General features: G+C 41.2%; 2 protein-coding genes across 2 annotated transcripts in view; one reads left to right on the top strand and one right to left on the bottom strand.

Moving 5' to 3' along the window:
- Positions 1 to 5,874, top strand: part of RINT1 (RAD50 interactor 1) — a 29,279-nt gene extending 23,405 nt beyond the window's left edge. The window contains exons 12-15 of the mRNA XM_007944483.2: positions 1,706 to 1,920; positions 2,752 to 2,932; positions 3,010 to 3,128; positions 5,682 to 5,874. Coding sequence (XP_007942674.1) covers positions 1,706 to 1,920; positions 2,752 to 2,932; positions 3,010 to 3,128; positions 5,682 to 5,874 — 708 coding nt within the window. The remainder of the gene's footprint in view (positions 1 to 1,705; positions 1,921 to 2,751; positions 2,933 to 3,009; positions 3,129 to 5,681) is intronic.
- Positions 5,875 to 6,021: 147 nt separating this feature from the next.
- On the bottom strand, positions 6,022 to 11,426 carry EFCAB10 (EF-hand calcium binding domain 10). The gene is made up of 4 exons (XM_042781409.1): positions 11,318 to 11,426; positions 7,608 to 7,772; positions 7,406 to 7,493; positions 6,022 to 6,067 (listed from the first exon to the last, which is right to left on the bottom strand). Exons 1-4 carry the CDS (start codon positions 11,424 to 11,426, stop codon positions 6,022 to 6,024), a joined length of 408 nt encoding a protein of 135 aa, XP_042637343.1.
- Positions 11,427 to 12,693: the final 1,267 nt, after the last annotated feature.

The raw sequence follows: 12,693 nt of genomic DNA, 5'->3' as shown, positions 1-12,693 counted from the left end.
AGTAGTCCTGATATTTTAATGTATTTTCCAATGATTATTGGAAAGGAAAGTCAACCTTCTATGAAATAATTGTGTAGAGAATAAACTTTTTCCTCTTTTGACTTTGTACTCAGGAGAAATACTCATGTGGGTAATTGCCATCAAAGAAAAATTGAGATTAAATAATGGTGTCAAAATCAAGAAAAGCTAGGACTTTATGGAGAATAAAAAAATAGCTTTATCTGATACCTTCTGACTGCTTTTAAACCATGACAGACATTATGAAATTGTAACAACACAAAACAAAATAATAAAAACATTTTTTAATTATTTTGCACATTTTAAAAATTATTTAACATTTTCATTTCAAACATATACAAGAGTAAATAGAATAGTAAATGAACCCCTGTGAGCCCATCTCCTTGCTTCATACACTAGTTTTGTTTCATTTAAACTTTCCTCCACCCCTCACACTCATGATTATTTTGAAGTAGATCTCAGATACCATATTTCATGGCAAATATTTTAGTTTGTATTTCTAAGAGATAAGAACTCTTTAAGAAAACATAACCATAATATCATTATTGCTCCTTAAAAAAAAAATTTAATTCTTTATATCAAACCCATCAAACCAAACCCATTGTCGTTGAGTTGATTCTGACTCATAGTGACTCTCAGGGACAGAGTAGAACTGCACCTTAGGGTTTCCAAGGTTGTAAATCTTTGTGCAAGCAGACTGCCACATCTTTCCCCCACAGAGTTGCTGGTGGATTTGAACTGCCAACCTTTCAGTTAGCAGCCAGGTGCTTAACTACTGTGCCACCAAGGTTCCTTCTTCCTTATATCAAAAGATATATTTTAAATAAATCTAAAAATTAAAACCTTAGGTCAGTTAACACGTACTGTAACATATAAACAATTCAGCATAGAGTTACCATATATCACCAATTCTTCTTAATATAGAGGAAAAAGGGTTGAAAACATATCTACACAAAAATTTGTGCTTGAATGTTCATAACAATGAAAATAATAGAAAACAACCCAAATAGCCAAGAAAGTGGAAGTGTCCCAGACATCCATCAACTAATAGATAAATAAAATGTGGTATATCTCCACAATAGAATACTATTCAGCAATAAAAAGGAATGAAGTATGATCCATGCAACAGGATGAACCTTGAAAACATACTTAGTGAAAGAAGCCAGACACAAAAGGCTGCATATTATGAATCTGTTTATATGAAATATCTGTTGTTGTTGTTGTTGTGTGCCGTGGAGTCGGACCCAACTCATAGCAACTTCTCCTTGGGTTTTCAAGTTGGTATCACTGCGGAAGTAGATGGCCCAACCTTCCTTCCGAGGAGTGGCTGGTGGGTTTGAACCTCCAGCCTTCTGGTTAGCAGTCAAATGCCTTTAGGCACTGTGCTACAGAGCTCCTATGAAATATCTAGAACAGGCAAATCTATGGAGATGGAAAGTAGATGAGTGGTTGCCTGGGGCTGGAGGAAGGGTATGGGTGAAGGGTAATGGCTCTGAGATGGTGGGGTTTTTGGTGGGTAATGAAAATGTTCTAAAGTGGGCATTTGTGATGGATGCACAACTCTGTAAATATATTAAAAGCCATCGAGTGTACATTTTAAATGGGTGAAATATATGTATGTGAATTATATCTCAAGCTGTTAAAAAGAAATATGTTAATAAACGTGTTAACATGTTTTTGCTTCTAGTTCTTTCTACAACTTCAGCAAGCAGCACTGGAGGTCTTTGCAGAGAATAATACGCTCAGTAAATTGCAGCTGGGACAACTGGCCTCTATGGAGAGCTCTGTCTTTGATGACATGATTAACCTTTTAGAACGTTTAAAGCATGATATGTTGACCCGTCAAGTAGACCATGTTTTTAGAGAAGTTAAGGATGCTGCAAAACTGTATAAAAAAGAAAGGTGAGTCCTGTCTGTTTTCTTGTAAGTCAGCTCTGGTTTGGTTAAAGTTAAAAGATAGTACATGTGATCAGATTTCCAAGTTTCTGGGTTGGACAGCATTTGACCTTTTGTACTCCATACTTTTAATGGAAATCTTTCTGAAATACATTCTTTCAGACTTTAAAGGGAATAAGCTGAGAGTTTAATCTTCAGATGTGTTTGTAAATATAGAGGTGGTGTGTGATCTGGGTGGAGTGGACTGGCCCGTCACCCAGTTTACCCAGTAAGGCGCTCCTGTGGTACCCTGCACATGCTTGCATGGTACCATTTATTCCACTCCCCTGTCCCTGTGGATACCGTTCATCTTCACTAGTTGAACTAGGGACTCAAGTCCTTAGGAGCAAACAAGGTTGATTTGTCCTAGCACGGTCCCTGCCAGAGTTACTTATAATCAGTTTGGAAGTATTATTAATCCCTATTGTTTCTACTGAAAATTGGAGCATAAAATTAGCAGATGTCTTAAATGCTAATATATTTTACATTTTAGCTGTTTTATAATATCAGTAAACCGTATAAAATTTGGGGGATTTTTTTTTAAATGTTTATCTGTTGTCCTCATATTAAATAAAGAATATTTAATTGAGACTGAAGTTTAAATATAGGTCCATTTATTTTCTGATAGAGTTCTTAATGTTGGGCTGTAATTCTTTTTGTTATCCAAAATGCACCAGGACTGTTTAAACACAGTGCATTTCCCACAATTTGAAACGATTTGTTAAATTTTTAGAACCATGAGGTGATGAGAAATCTTAAAGTTCTTGTGCTCCACGCTGTATTGCTCTTGTTTTCCAGATGGTTGTCTCTGCCCTCTCAGGCAGAGCAGGCAGTAATGTCCCTGTCCAGTTCAGCTTGCCCGTTGTTGCTTACATTACGAGACCGCCTGCTTCAACTGGAGCAGCAGCTTTGTTTCTCCTTATTTAAAATTTTCTGGCAAATGCTTGTAGAGAAGCTGGATATATACATCTACCAAGAAGTAGGTAGGAGCAGATGATATTATTGGGCTGTGTTGATAAGGGCAGTTGTTACATCATGAATTATTCTTTGTTTCAGATCATTCTTGCTAATCACTTCAATGAAGGAGGAGCAGCTCAGCTGCAGTTTGATATGACCCGGAATCTTTTCCCTTTGTTTTCCCACTATTGCAAGAGACCAGAAAATTATTTTAAGCAGTAAGCACAATATTTGACTATTAATTGATGTATCAAATTGTTAAAGGAAGTTCACTTCTTTTTCAATAACTTTAGGGTCCTAACAGTGTTTGGTGGGATAAGTATAGGATCAATTAAAATTTTAAAATACTTATTGTACATCTACTGTATGCTCAGAGCACATTGGTAAACACAGTTGGGAAATCAAAGTAGTGTAAGATGTGACCACTGATCTCAAGCTCTTACCAGACTAGATATGTTTTATCTTGGGTTTTGCATTTTAGCATTTGGTTGAATGCTCCTACTTGCTTATTACTGGGGGATAAAATAGGCCAGGCCTTGATACATTTAGCTGAAGATAATCTTGCACAGATACTAGTGATACAAAAATAACCACAGTCATTACAGAAGCAACAGAAGACAGAGTTGGAGTAATCCCTCAGAGACAGCCAAACACCTTGCGAGAGAGAACCACTGGGCCTGCCCACTCAAGACCATAGTATTGGGGGACACTAGACTCAATTGGCACAACATAATACATAAAAACCTTGTTCCACAACCTACTTTGGTGAGTAGCTACTGGGGTCTTAAAAGCTTTTGGTGGCCATCTAAGATGCAGCTAATGAACTCCTCTCATCTGAAGTGAAGAAGAGTGAAGAAAACCAAGGGCATTTGGAAACAATTAGCCCTAGGACATGATGGACCTTGAGATCAGAAGAACTAGATGGTGCCCAACTACCAATGCCAACCACTTGGGAAGGGATCAAAACTGGAGATCCTGGAGAGAGTGGGAGGAAAAACATGGAACAAAATTCAAAAGCACAATAATGACCAGAATTACTAGTCAGATGCAGTCTGGTGGGACTCCAAAGACTATGGCCCTGGGATACACTTCAGGCCTGGGATAGGGCTTACTCCCAAGGACTGGCTCTCAGCCCAGTAGCAGAAAGACTTACATGCAGAACACCCAACTCAAGAGTGATGTACCCACCTACAAGAGGATACACCCCTTGGAGCAATCAGCCGTGGGACACCAGAGGAGCAGCATTCCCATGGAGGGAAAGCTGGACAGACAGGAGTGCATAACTAAGAAGGGCACAGGGAGGGGGCATGCCAGGGAAGGGAGAGGAGGAGAGTGGGTTAGGGCTGGGGATGGTAATCAGGGAGTGAAACCAAATTATTAAAAAGGAAAAAAAAAATAGGCTAGGCCTAAAGGTAATTTTTTTTTTTTTTTCTTAAACTTTACTTTTGGTTCTAAGTGTAATTATAAATGTATGTAAGAATAGTTCTTACTACAAGACCAGAAGAACTAGATGGTGCTCAGCTACCAATGTCAACCACTTGGAAGGGGATCTATGTAGGAGATCCTGGATAGAGTGGGAGAACAATGTGGACAAAACTCAAAATCATTTGGAGAAAAAAAAGGGGGGGGGGACCAGGTTTACTGGTCTGATAGAGCCTGGTAAAACCACTGAGACTATGGCCCCTAGCTGCCCTTCAGGTCTGGAATTGAACCCATACCTGTGGCTTCCAGCCAAACAAAAGACAGGCATATGAGTTGCACATTTACCTGAGGGAGATACACTCCTTGGAAAGAACAATCGTGGAAGAAAGGACTGCTTATGCACTGGGAGATAGCTCAGGGAGCCGGAGGGCATGGAGGGATAGACACAGGGAAGAGGTAACTGGGGAGGAAGTGGCAGGGGAGCTGTTGCATTGTGGTAAATTGTGATCAATGTCATGAGACAAAGTGCATGTGAACTGCTGTATGGAAAGTCAATTTGCTCTGTAAATCTTCACCAAAATCACAATGAAAAAAAAAAAAATAAAAAAGAATAGTTCTTAGAAGTTTTTCTAATTTTGTTGGTTTAAAATGTAAATTATTTAGGGAGTTTCTGAGCTTATGAAGTACTTTAAACATAGTATAAAATGAAAGATGATTTTGTCATTTCAGTAAGGTATTTGACTATTCCCAGTGTCTTGTTAATCTCATTATTCTTTCTGCTATTCCTTTCATTTTATCCCTTAATTAACTTCCTCTTTTCCCATATCCTAATTTACCTCAAGCCTCAGCTACATTTACTAGACTATTAGGAGCAACCAGTATATGAGGGTAGTAATGTGTGCATGTTGGACACGGGAGTCCCTGAGTTGTGCAGACTGGTAAGGAGTTTGGCTGCTAACCGAGTCAGCAGTTTGACTCCCAGAGGTATCTCAGAAGGAAGGCCTCGTGATCTCCTTCTGAGAAATCAGTTGGTTGAAAACCCTTTGGAGCAGTTCTACTCTGACACACATGGGGTCGCCATGAGTCAGAATCCACTCAACAGCAACTGGTTGTTGGTTATTATCTTAGAGTACCCTTGTGAAATATAACCTCTGGTAAGCTTTGTCCTTATATAAATAATCTCACCATTGTTAAAAAAGCCAAACATTAGATCAGTGAGTATTCTTTACAGAGGACACAGGGACTACCAGTACAGTGAAGTGTTCACTTTCTCAAAAGTGTTATAGGTTAATATGGATGATACCAATCTCATTTCACCCTGTTTTTTTTTTTCTTTTTTCAAATAACAGTGTGAAAGAAGCTTGTATTGTCTTGAATTTGAACATTGGCTCTGCCCTGCTCCTGAGAGATGTGCTCCAGTCCGCTTCTGGGCAGCCTCCTGCCACCGCGGCATTGAATGAACTTGGAATTTACAAATTGGCTCAGCAAGATGTTGAGATTCTACTTAATTTGAGAACAAATTGGCCTAATACTGGAAAATAATACAAGTCTTTCAAGAAAAGCTTTTGGGGATTTTTTTTTTTCCCCAACAAAGAGGATGCCAGTTGGATTTCACATTATATGATGACGTTCTATATTAATGAAACGAGACAACTGAAAGCTTTGTAAAATCATTTATTACTGTGGACTTCAGGTGTTATTAAAAGCTGACCATATAGCTTGAAACCTCTTGTCCCTAAAAAAACAAAAACATAATATTCAGAAATTATGAAAACTCAGTAATTCCATTGACAAATATAAATGCCACTGTGTCTGTTGAAGAGAAAGTGAGAGAGAGCTAATAAATTGTGACTGACTTTCAATATCCTGTGCTAATTAAGGGAGACTGTTGGGGGTAATCAGACATAGCAAATAATTTTTTTTTTTTTTAAATAACTTTAAGATGCACGTTTATCACTGAAGTTCCTGTGTCTAGTCTGAGAAGTCACTGTACTTTCCTAAGAAGACACTCTGGAATGGTGACTAAGGTAGGATCGGCCTTCGTTTTCCACAGATGTCCTTCCATTTAAGATACGTCCTTGCTCCATTCCACATGACAGTGGGGACCTTTGCCTTTCAGCAGGAAACATTTCAGGCCAGATCACTCTGCCTCACTCTTTGGCCTGGGATAGGGAATGTAATTAGATATTTTTTGTTTCATATTTATGTAACTGATATTGAGGTGAGAATCTTAAATTTTTTCTTCTAACTTGTCCTTGGTTGTTGTTGGTATTAATGATTCTTGATAGATAAATCCTTGGAAGAAAACGTTTAAACAAATTGAGCTCGATTAACTGGAGACTATATAAAGTTTTATTCCAACTTTTTTTCCTGAATTAGCGTTTAGTTAGTATTTTTCATGTTTTAATACCTCAAATCTACATTTCCCAGGTTATGGTGGCATGCAGCCTATATTAGTGATAAACATTTATTTTGCACTAAATAATTGTGAGGCAGTATTTTGAGATAAATTCTATTACTTTGTATTTTATACATAGATTTTTCAGACTAGTGTTTGAGCTCAAAACTTTTCTGGTAGTTCTAGCAGACTGGGGCTTTTCCAGCCTTATTCTTAGAAAATTGCTGGGATTTCCCACGAGAAAAGAGTGAAGCTGCCTTTGGAACTTCCTCTCTAACCTCAGCATTTTCTTCCTTCTGTCCCAGGCTTAACAAGTTTATCATCAGCCCTTCTTGTCCTCACTTTCTAGTCAGCTAGAAGTTTCAACCAAAAAAACCAAAAAACAACAAACCCACTGCCATTGAGTCGATTCCGACTCATAGTGACCCCTATTGGGTTTCCAAAGTGGTAAATCTTCATAGAAGTAAATTGCCTCATCCTTCTGCGGAATGGCTGGTGGGATTGAATTGCCAACCTTCTGGTTAGCAGTCAAATGCCTCCTAACCACCAGAGCTCCTTCAAAGTTTAAAAGGAATTTAAAAAATTCTATTAATAGGAACCTCTACTCTAAAATGTAGTAATTTTACTTAAAAATCATGACATATTAAAATATTAGTCATTCAAAAATAAACTTACACTTCCTTCCTGAATTTTTCCAAGGTTATTACATGTCCATCATCTTTTAAAACTTCATTCTCACTGCACAGACCCAAGGATTTTAGGGCTATAAAAGTCAGAATGAGAAGAAATGAAAATTTACAAAGTGAGAATTATTTTTAGCTAAAGAAAGTTATGGAAATGACCACAAGCCATGATCTCATTTTCAGAATATACTGACCTTCTTTATACTGCACAAATGATATGATGCCTCTGTTTGAGGAGTCCATCATCTCAAACATAGCCACAATGTTAGTGTTATCCATAAAGATGGGAAAAGACACCCCTGTGACTTGGGCAATTCTCAGTCTTTCCAATGTAGCTATTAGATAGTCCCTTGGTTTTCCTGCAAAATAGTTCCAATTCTTTCTGACAGGAAATTTAAAATATGCCATATATGCAAGTAGTCATTTATGAAGTTATTAAACACCTATGTTATTTATGAGAGGGTTATTTCTTATGGAGTATTGAATTTTCAGTTTATGGTTATGGAAAAATCACATCAACTAAAGTTAGGGTTGCACAGCCAATTACTATAATTGCCATCAATAAGTTCCCAACCCAACCCACCGCCGTCGAGTCAATTCCAACTCATAGCGACCCCCATTGGGTTTTTGAGGTGGCTACTTCAAAAGCCTTTGTGGAGGCTGCTACTTTACGGAAGTAGATTGCCCAGTCTTGCTTTCAGTCAATAAATTACACACCTGTAAACAGCTGAGACTGGCAAAAGGTTTGTAGCCAATATATTTACAACAATGACAAAAATAAAAATAAAAGGAGTAGCTGCCGAGGCTCCTTATATAGAACCAAACATTTCATGGGATCAGTTCCTTGGCTTGGAGGTTTAGGGTCAGGTTTCATGGGACACACCAGTTAATTGGCCTAATAACATGCTTAGTGTTTCTATTCTACCTCCTAATGGGCTCCTTATTTATTTATTTTTTTGGTTTGATGGTCTTTTAAGATGTATCTGTATGGGATCATTAGAGAGATGCAAATCAAAACAAAGAGATATCATCTTGCTCCAGCACTAGTAGCAAAGATCAACAAGACAGAAAATAACAAATGCTGGTGAGGATGTGGTGAGATTGGATTTCTCATATACTGCTGGTGGGACTGTAAAATGGTACAACCACTGTGGAAAGCAGTATGGCGAGTCCTTCAAAAATTGGAACTAGAAATACCATTTGACCCAGCCATTCCATTACTAGGTAGATATCCTAAAGAAGGGGAGCCAAGACAAGAACAGACATATGTACACCCATGTTCATTACAGCACTATTTACAATAGCCAAAAGATGGAAATAACCTAGGTGTCCATCAACCGAGGAATGGATAACTAAACTATGGTATAGACACATAATGGAATACTGTGCAACCCTAAAGAATAATGTAGAATCTGCAAAACACTGCATAACATGGATGAACTTGGAGGACATTATGCTGAGTGAAATAAGTCAATCACAGAAGGACAAATATTGTATTAGTCCGTTATTGTAAAAGTCAAGGAAAGGTTTATCTATGGAAGGAAATTTTCTTTGTTGGCTACCAGGGGTGGGAGGGGAGGGGAGGGAACACTGTTAGATAGATAGAGATAAGTATTGATTTGGGTGAAGAGAAGGGCAACGTACCAAATGTGAGTGATCATCATGGTAGCACTGAGGAAGAGGAAGACATAGAGAGGTACATGTGAGGTACAGATAACAAAGATGAACCCTTTTGCACATACAGTACTGCATTGTCAGTCAAGGCAAACACGGGTATACGGGTGGATAGATGGGTGGACAGGCTGAACTATTAGGTATGTCTATGAAGTGGGGAGTATACCAAAAACCATGTATAGGGTTGGCAGACAATGGTCCTATAAGTGTATTTGTCTGATCTGAATTCCCAGGTGTATAGTAGAGCTGACAAGGGGCAAGGTTGTAGTTACTTCTTGGTCACAGCCATCTACCCAGAGGGACTGAGTAGTTGAACTTGTGAGCTTGGGACCATAGTGTCAGGGGACATCAAGCTCAATTGGCGTAACACACTACACAAAACATTGTTCTACCTCCTACTTTGGCGAGTAGCAACTGGGATCTTAAAAGCTTGCAAGCTGCCACCTAGATGCAACGATGGGTCTCTCCTTGTCTAGAGCAAAGAAGAATGAAGAAACCAAAGATTCACGGAAACAATTAGTCCTAGCAACTGGTACACCATGTGATCTGCAGCCTATACGACTATGAGACAAGAAGAACTAGATGGTGCCTGGCTACCACTGTCAAACATTAGGAGGGGGATCTATGGAGGAGATCCTGGACAGAGAGGGAGAATAATGTGGAACAAAACTCAAAATAATTTGGAAAAAAAAAGGGGGGGAACCAGGTTTGCTGGTCCGATAGAGCCTGGTGGAACCACTGAGACTATGACCCCTAGCCGCCCGTCAGGTCTGGAACTGAACCCACACCTGTGGCTTCCACCCAAGCAAAAGACAGGCATATGAGTTGAACATTTACCTGAGGTAGATACACTCCTTGGAGAGATCAATCATGGGAGAAGGAAGGGCTGTTTGTACACAGGGAGACAGCTCAGGGGGCTGGGGTGCATGGAAGTTTGGACACAGGGTAGAGGTGACTGTTGGGAGGAAGTGGAGGGGAGCTGTTGCATTGAGATGAATTGTGGTCAATGTCATGAGATAAAGTGTATGTGAACTGCTGTGTGAAAAGTGAATTTTCTCTGTAAACTTTCACCCAAATCACAATTAAAAAAAAAAAATTATCTATATGGGATCATATTGACAACAGCAACTTGAAAGATTAGATAGAAAACTTAGGGGATAGTGAGTGTACGTTAATGTTGGAGAAGCAACTCAGAAAAGGAGGGTAAGAATGGTTGCACCACCTGAAGAATGCAATGAATGCCACTGAATTGTACACATAAAAGTGTTGAATTGGTGGATGCGCTGCCATGCATATCCTGAACAACAACAAAGAGAAAATAAATTATATATCAAAAAAAGGACATCCAAGAAAACCTTATGGAACAGTTCTGCTTTGTAACGCACAGATCACCACGAGTTGGAATGGACAGGGGGCAACAGGAAAAGCTTTATGGGAGCAGATAGGTTGTCAGGCCTTTCTTCCCGGTATCCCTGGATTGGGTTCAAACACCAACAATGAGGTTAGTAGTCTATTCCAAACTGCTTTTGCCACCCAAGTTATTTAAAATAAAATTACCACCTTAACAATTCTTAATCATACACCACACAGAAATTACTAAGTGAACAAACTTTGTAAGAGGTTCACATGTGTAAAAACTGTCAGGACAATCTGTCTGCTGAAGAACAGCCGTCTTGGTACCCCCCTTACCAGACCGAAAATTCCAAAAGGGCAGGGATAACAGTGGAAACATCTGTTTCTTGCCAGGCATAAAAGTGATTGATAGATATTTAATGTGTCTTCCCCACGTTCCTATGAGATCGGTACTATTAGTATTCCGATTTTCCAGAAGAGGATATTAAAGTTCAGGATCTAAGGGGTGGAGCCGGATACCTCTGACACCAGAGGCTCCCACCTGTTACCAGGCCTCCACCTGCTCAAGTCCCCCAGCACCTGGCTAGTGGCTTGCACAAAGAGACCATTCAATAAGTATTTGTGTAATTTAAGTCACCTGCCACTCCTCAGAAGGAAGGTTGGTCGATCTACTTCCGTAGTGATACTACCTCGGAAACGCAAGGAGGGGTCGCTATGAGTCGGTCTGACTCCACTGCACAAACAGGTCAATTAACAAGAGAGCTCAAAAAGCCGAGAAGCAGGAGAGTGTGCGTGGAGAGAGGAAGATCCGGCAAAGTCGCGGGTTTGGAGGGGTGGCTGGTCGGACACAAAGCCGAGTGGTAGGTGAGACCCTTACTCGGCCGGAAAAAGAGTAGTGCGCTGGTGAGCAGGTTCAGCAACTCCATGATCTTATGTTTTTCTAAATATTCCCGGGCCTTGAGCTCCCGGTCGCGGCAAGGCTCCATCGTGCGGCTAGTGTGCGTTGCTAGGCAACCAGGCCGCGTCGCAGCCCTTCCGGCGCCTCTAGCGTGGCTCCGCCTCCTCTAGCTCCGGGCGGGGTCACATGCCTCGCCTCCCAATTGCAGCGACCTCGGTGCAGGAGGGGGAACGCGGAGTGCGGGAGACCCAGAGATAGGCGGGGCCGAGGTATGCGGCGGCCCTGGGGGAGACAGAGCCGGTCCCCTAGGGAACCAGTTGTCCCCAGCCCGAGTTTGGGACTGGGCCTGGGCCTGGTTGTCTTTTCCTGTTTCTGTCTCTAGTACCTAACTCAGTATGTAGCCCCCGTACTGGTTGGGCTCAGTACTTGCTAACCCAGTGAATGAGACTTCTTGTGCTAAAAACACAGGATGAACTAATAAAAGCATGAACTTGTGTAATTCGGAGGTTGTCCTTGGGAGACCCCTAAGCAGCGTCTTTGGTGCACACAGCCCACAGGCATGGCGCTGGCAATGGGCAGGAAGGCCTCAGCCAATGTGACTGGGTTATGGGTCATGAACCTTGAATACCTGGATCCTGAGCTTCAGGATTTCTGTTAGCTGCTTGATTAACTGCAGTTTTGAGGGTAAGAAGGAGCCTTGGTGGCATAATGATTAAGTGCCCAGCAGCTAACCAAAAGGTCACTGGTTCCAACTCGCCAACTCCTCTGCTGGAGAAAAATGTCAATGTCGCAGTCTGCTTCCAGAAAGATGGAAACACTATGGGGCAGTTCCGTGAGTGGGAATGGACTTGAAGGCAGTGGCCCACCATGCTGAGCATGGCTAAGCAAAGGTGGGATTCATTTGGCTAGAAGGACCTCCAGCCACACCCAAAGCAGCAGGGAGAACCAGAGAACGGAGAGGTCCAGGGCACAACCAAAGCAGCAGGGTGGGAGATCCGGAGAGGGGAGAGGAATAAGCCAGGGGACCTGGACAGAAGAGGAGTGAGCTGCAGGGATCCAGGTGAGGACAGGGAACCCAGGCACACCCAAAGCAGCAGGGCGGAAGAGTGGGAGAAAGGGTAGGAAAAGGCCCAGAAACCAGGACAGAGGAGGAGTCAGCCACAGGGACCCAGGTAAGGGTGGTAGGAGAGGTTTCCAGCAGGGAGACAAACTTGCCTGTCGGTTTGTCCTACCTTGGTGACATGTTGATGTGAGTTTTGAGGCTGAGCCACTGGTGTTTCAAACCCAGCGGGATGCACATGGTGCACAAGTATCAGCCCAGCTTACAGACTGAGACAGACTAGGAGGAAGGAAGA

Source organism: Orycteropus afer, unplaced genomic scaffold (genome assembly GCF_000298275.1).
Source record: "Orycteropus afer afer isolate SDZICR_OR568_19922 unplaced genomic scaffold, OryAfe1.0 scaffold00007, whole genome shotgun sequence".
NCBI classification, from domain to species: domain Eukaryota; kingdom Metazoa; phylum Chordata; class Mammalia; order Tubulidentata; family Orycteropodidae; genus Orycteropus; species Orycteropus afer.
Note: the sequence above shows the minus strand (reverse complement) of the source record. Positions and strands in the feature narration are given on the sequence as shown.

Coding starts and splice junctions, on each gene's coding strand:
- EFCAB10 (XM_042781409.1), bottom strand. CDS start 11,426: ATGGAGCCTTGCCGCGACCGGGAGCTCAAGGCCCGGGAATATTTAGAA. Junction 7,773..11,317: donor ACTACTCTTTTTCCGGCCGA/GTAAGGGTCTCA, acceptor ACTATTTTGCAG/GAAAACCAAGGGACTATCTA. Junction 6,068..7,405: donor GAAAAATTCAGGAAGGAAGT/GTAAGTTTATTT, acceptor TTGTTTTTTTAG/GGACAAGAGGTTTCAAGCTA.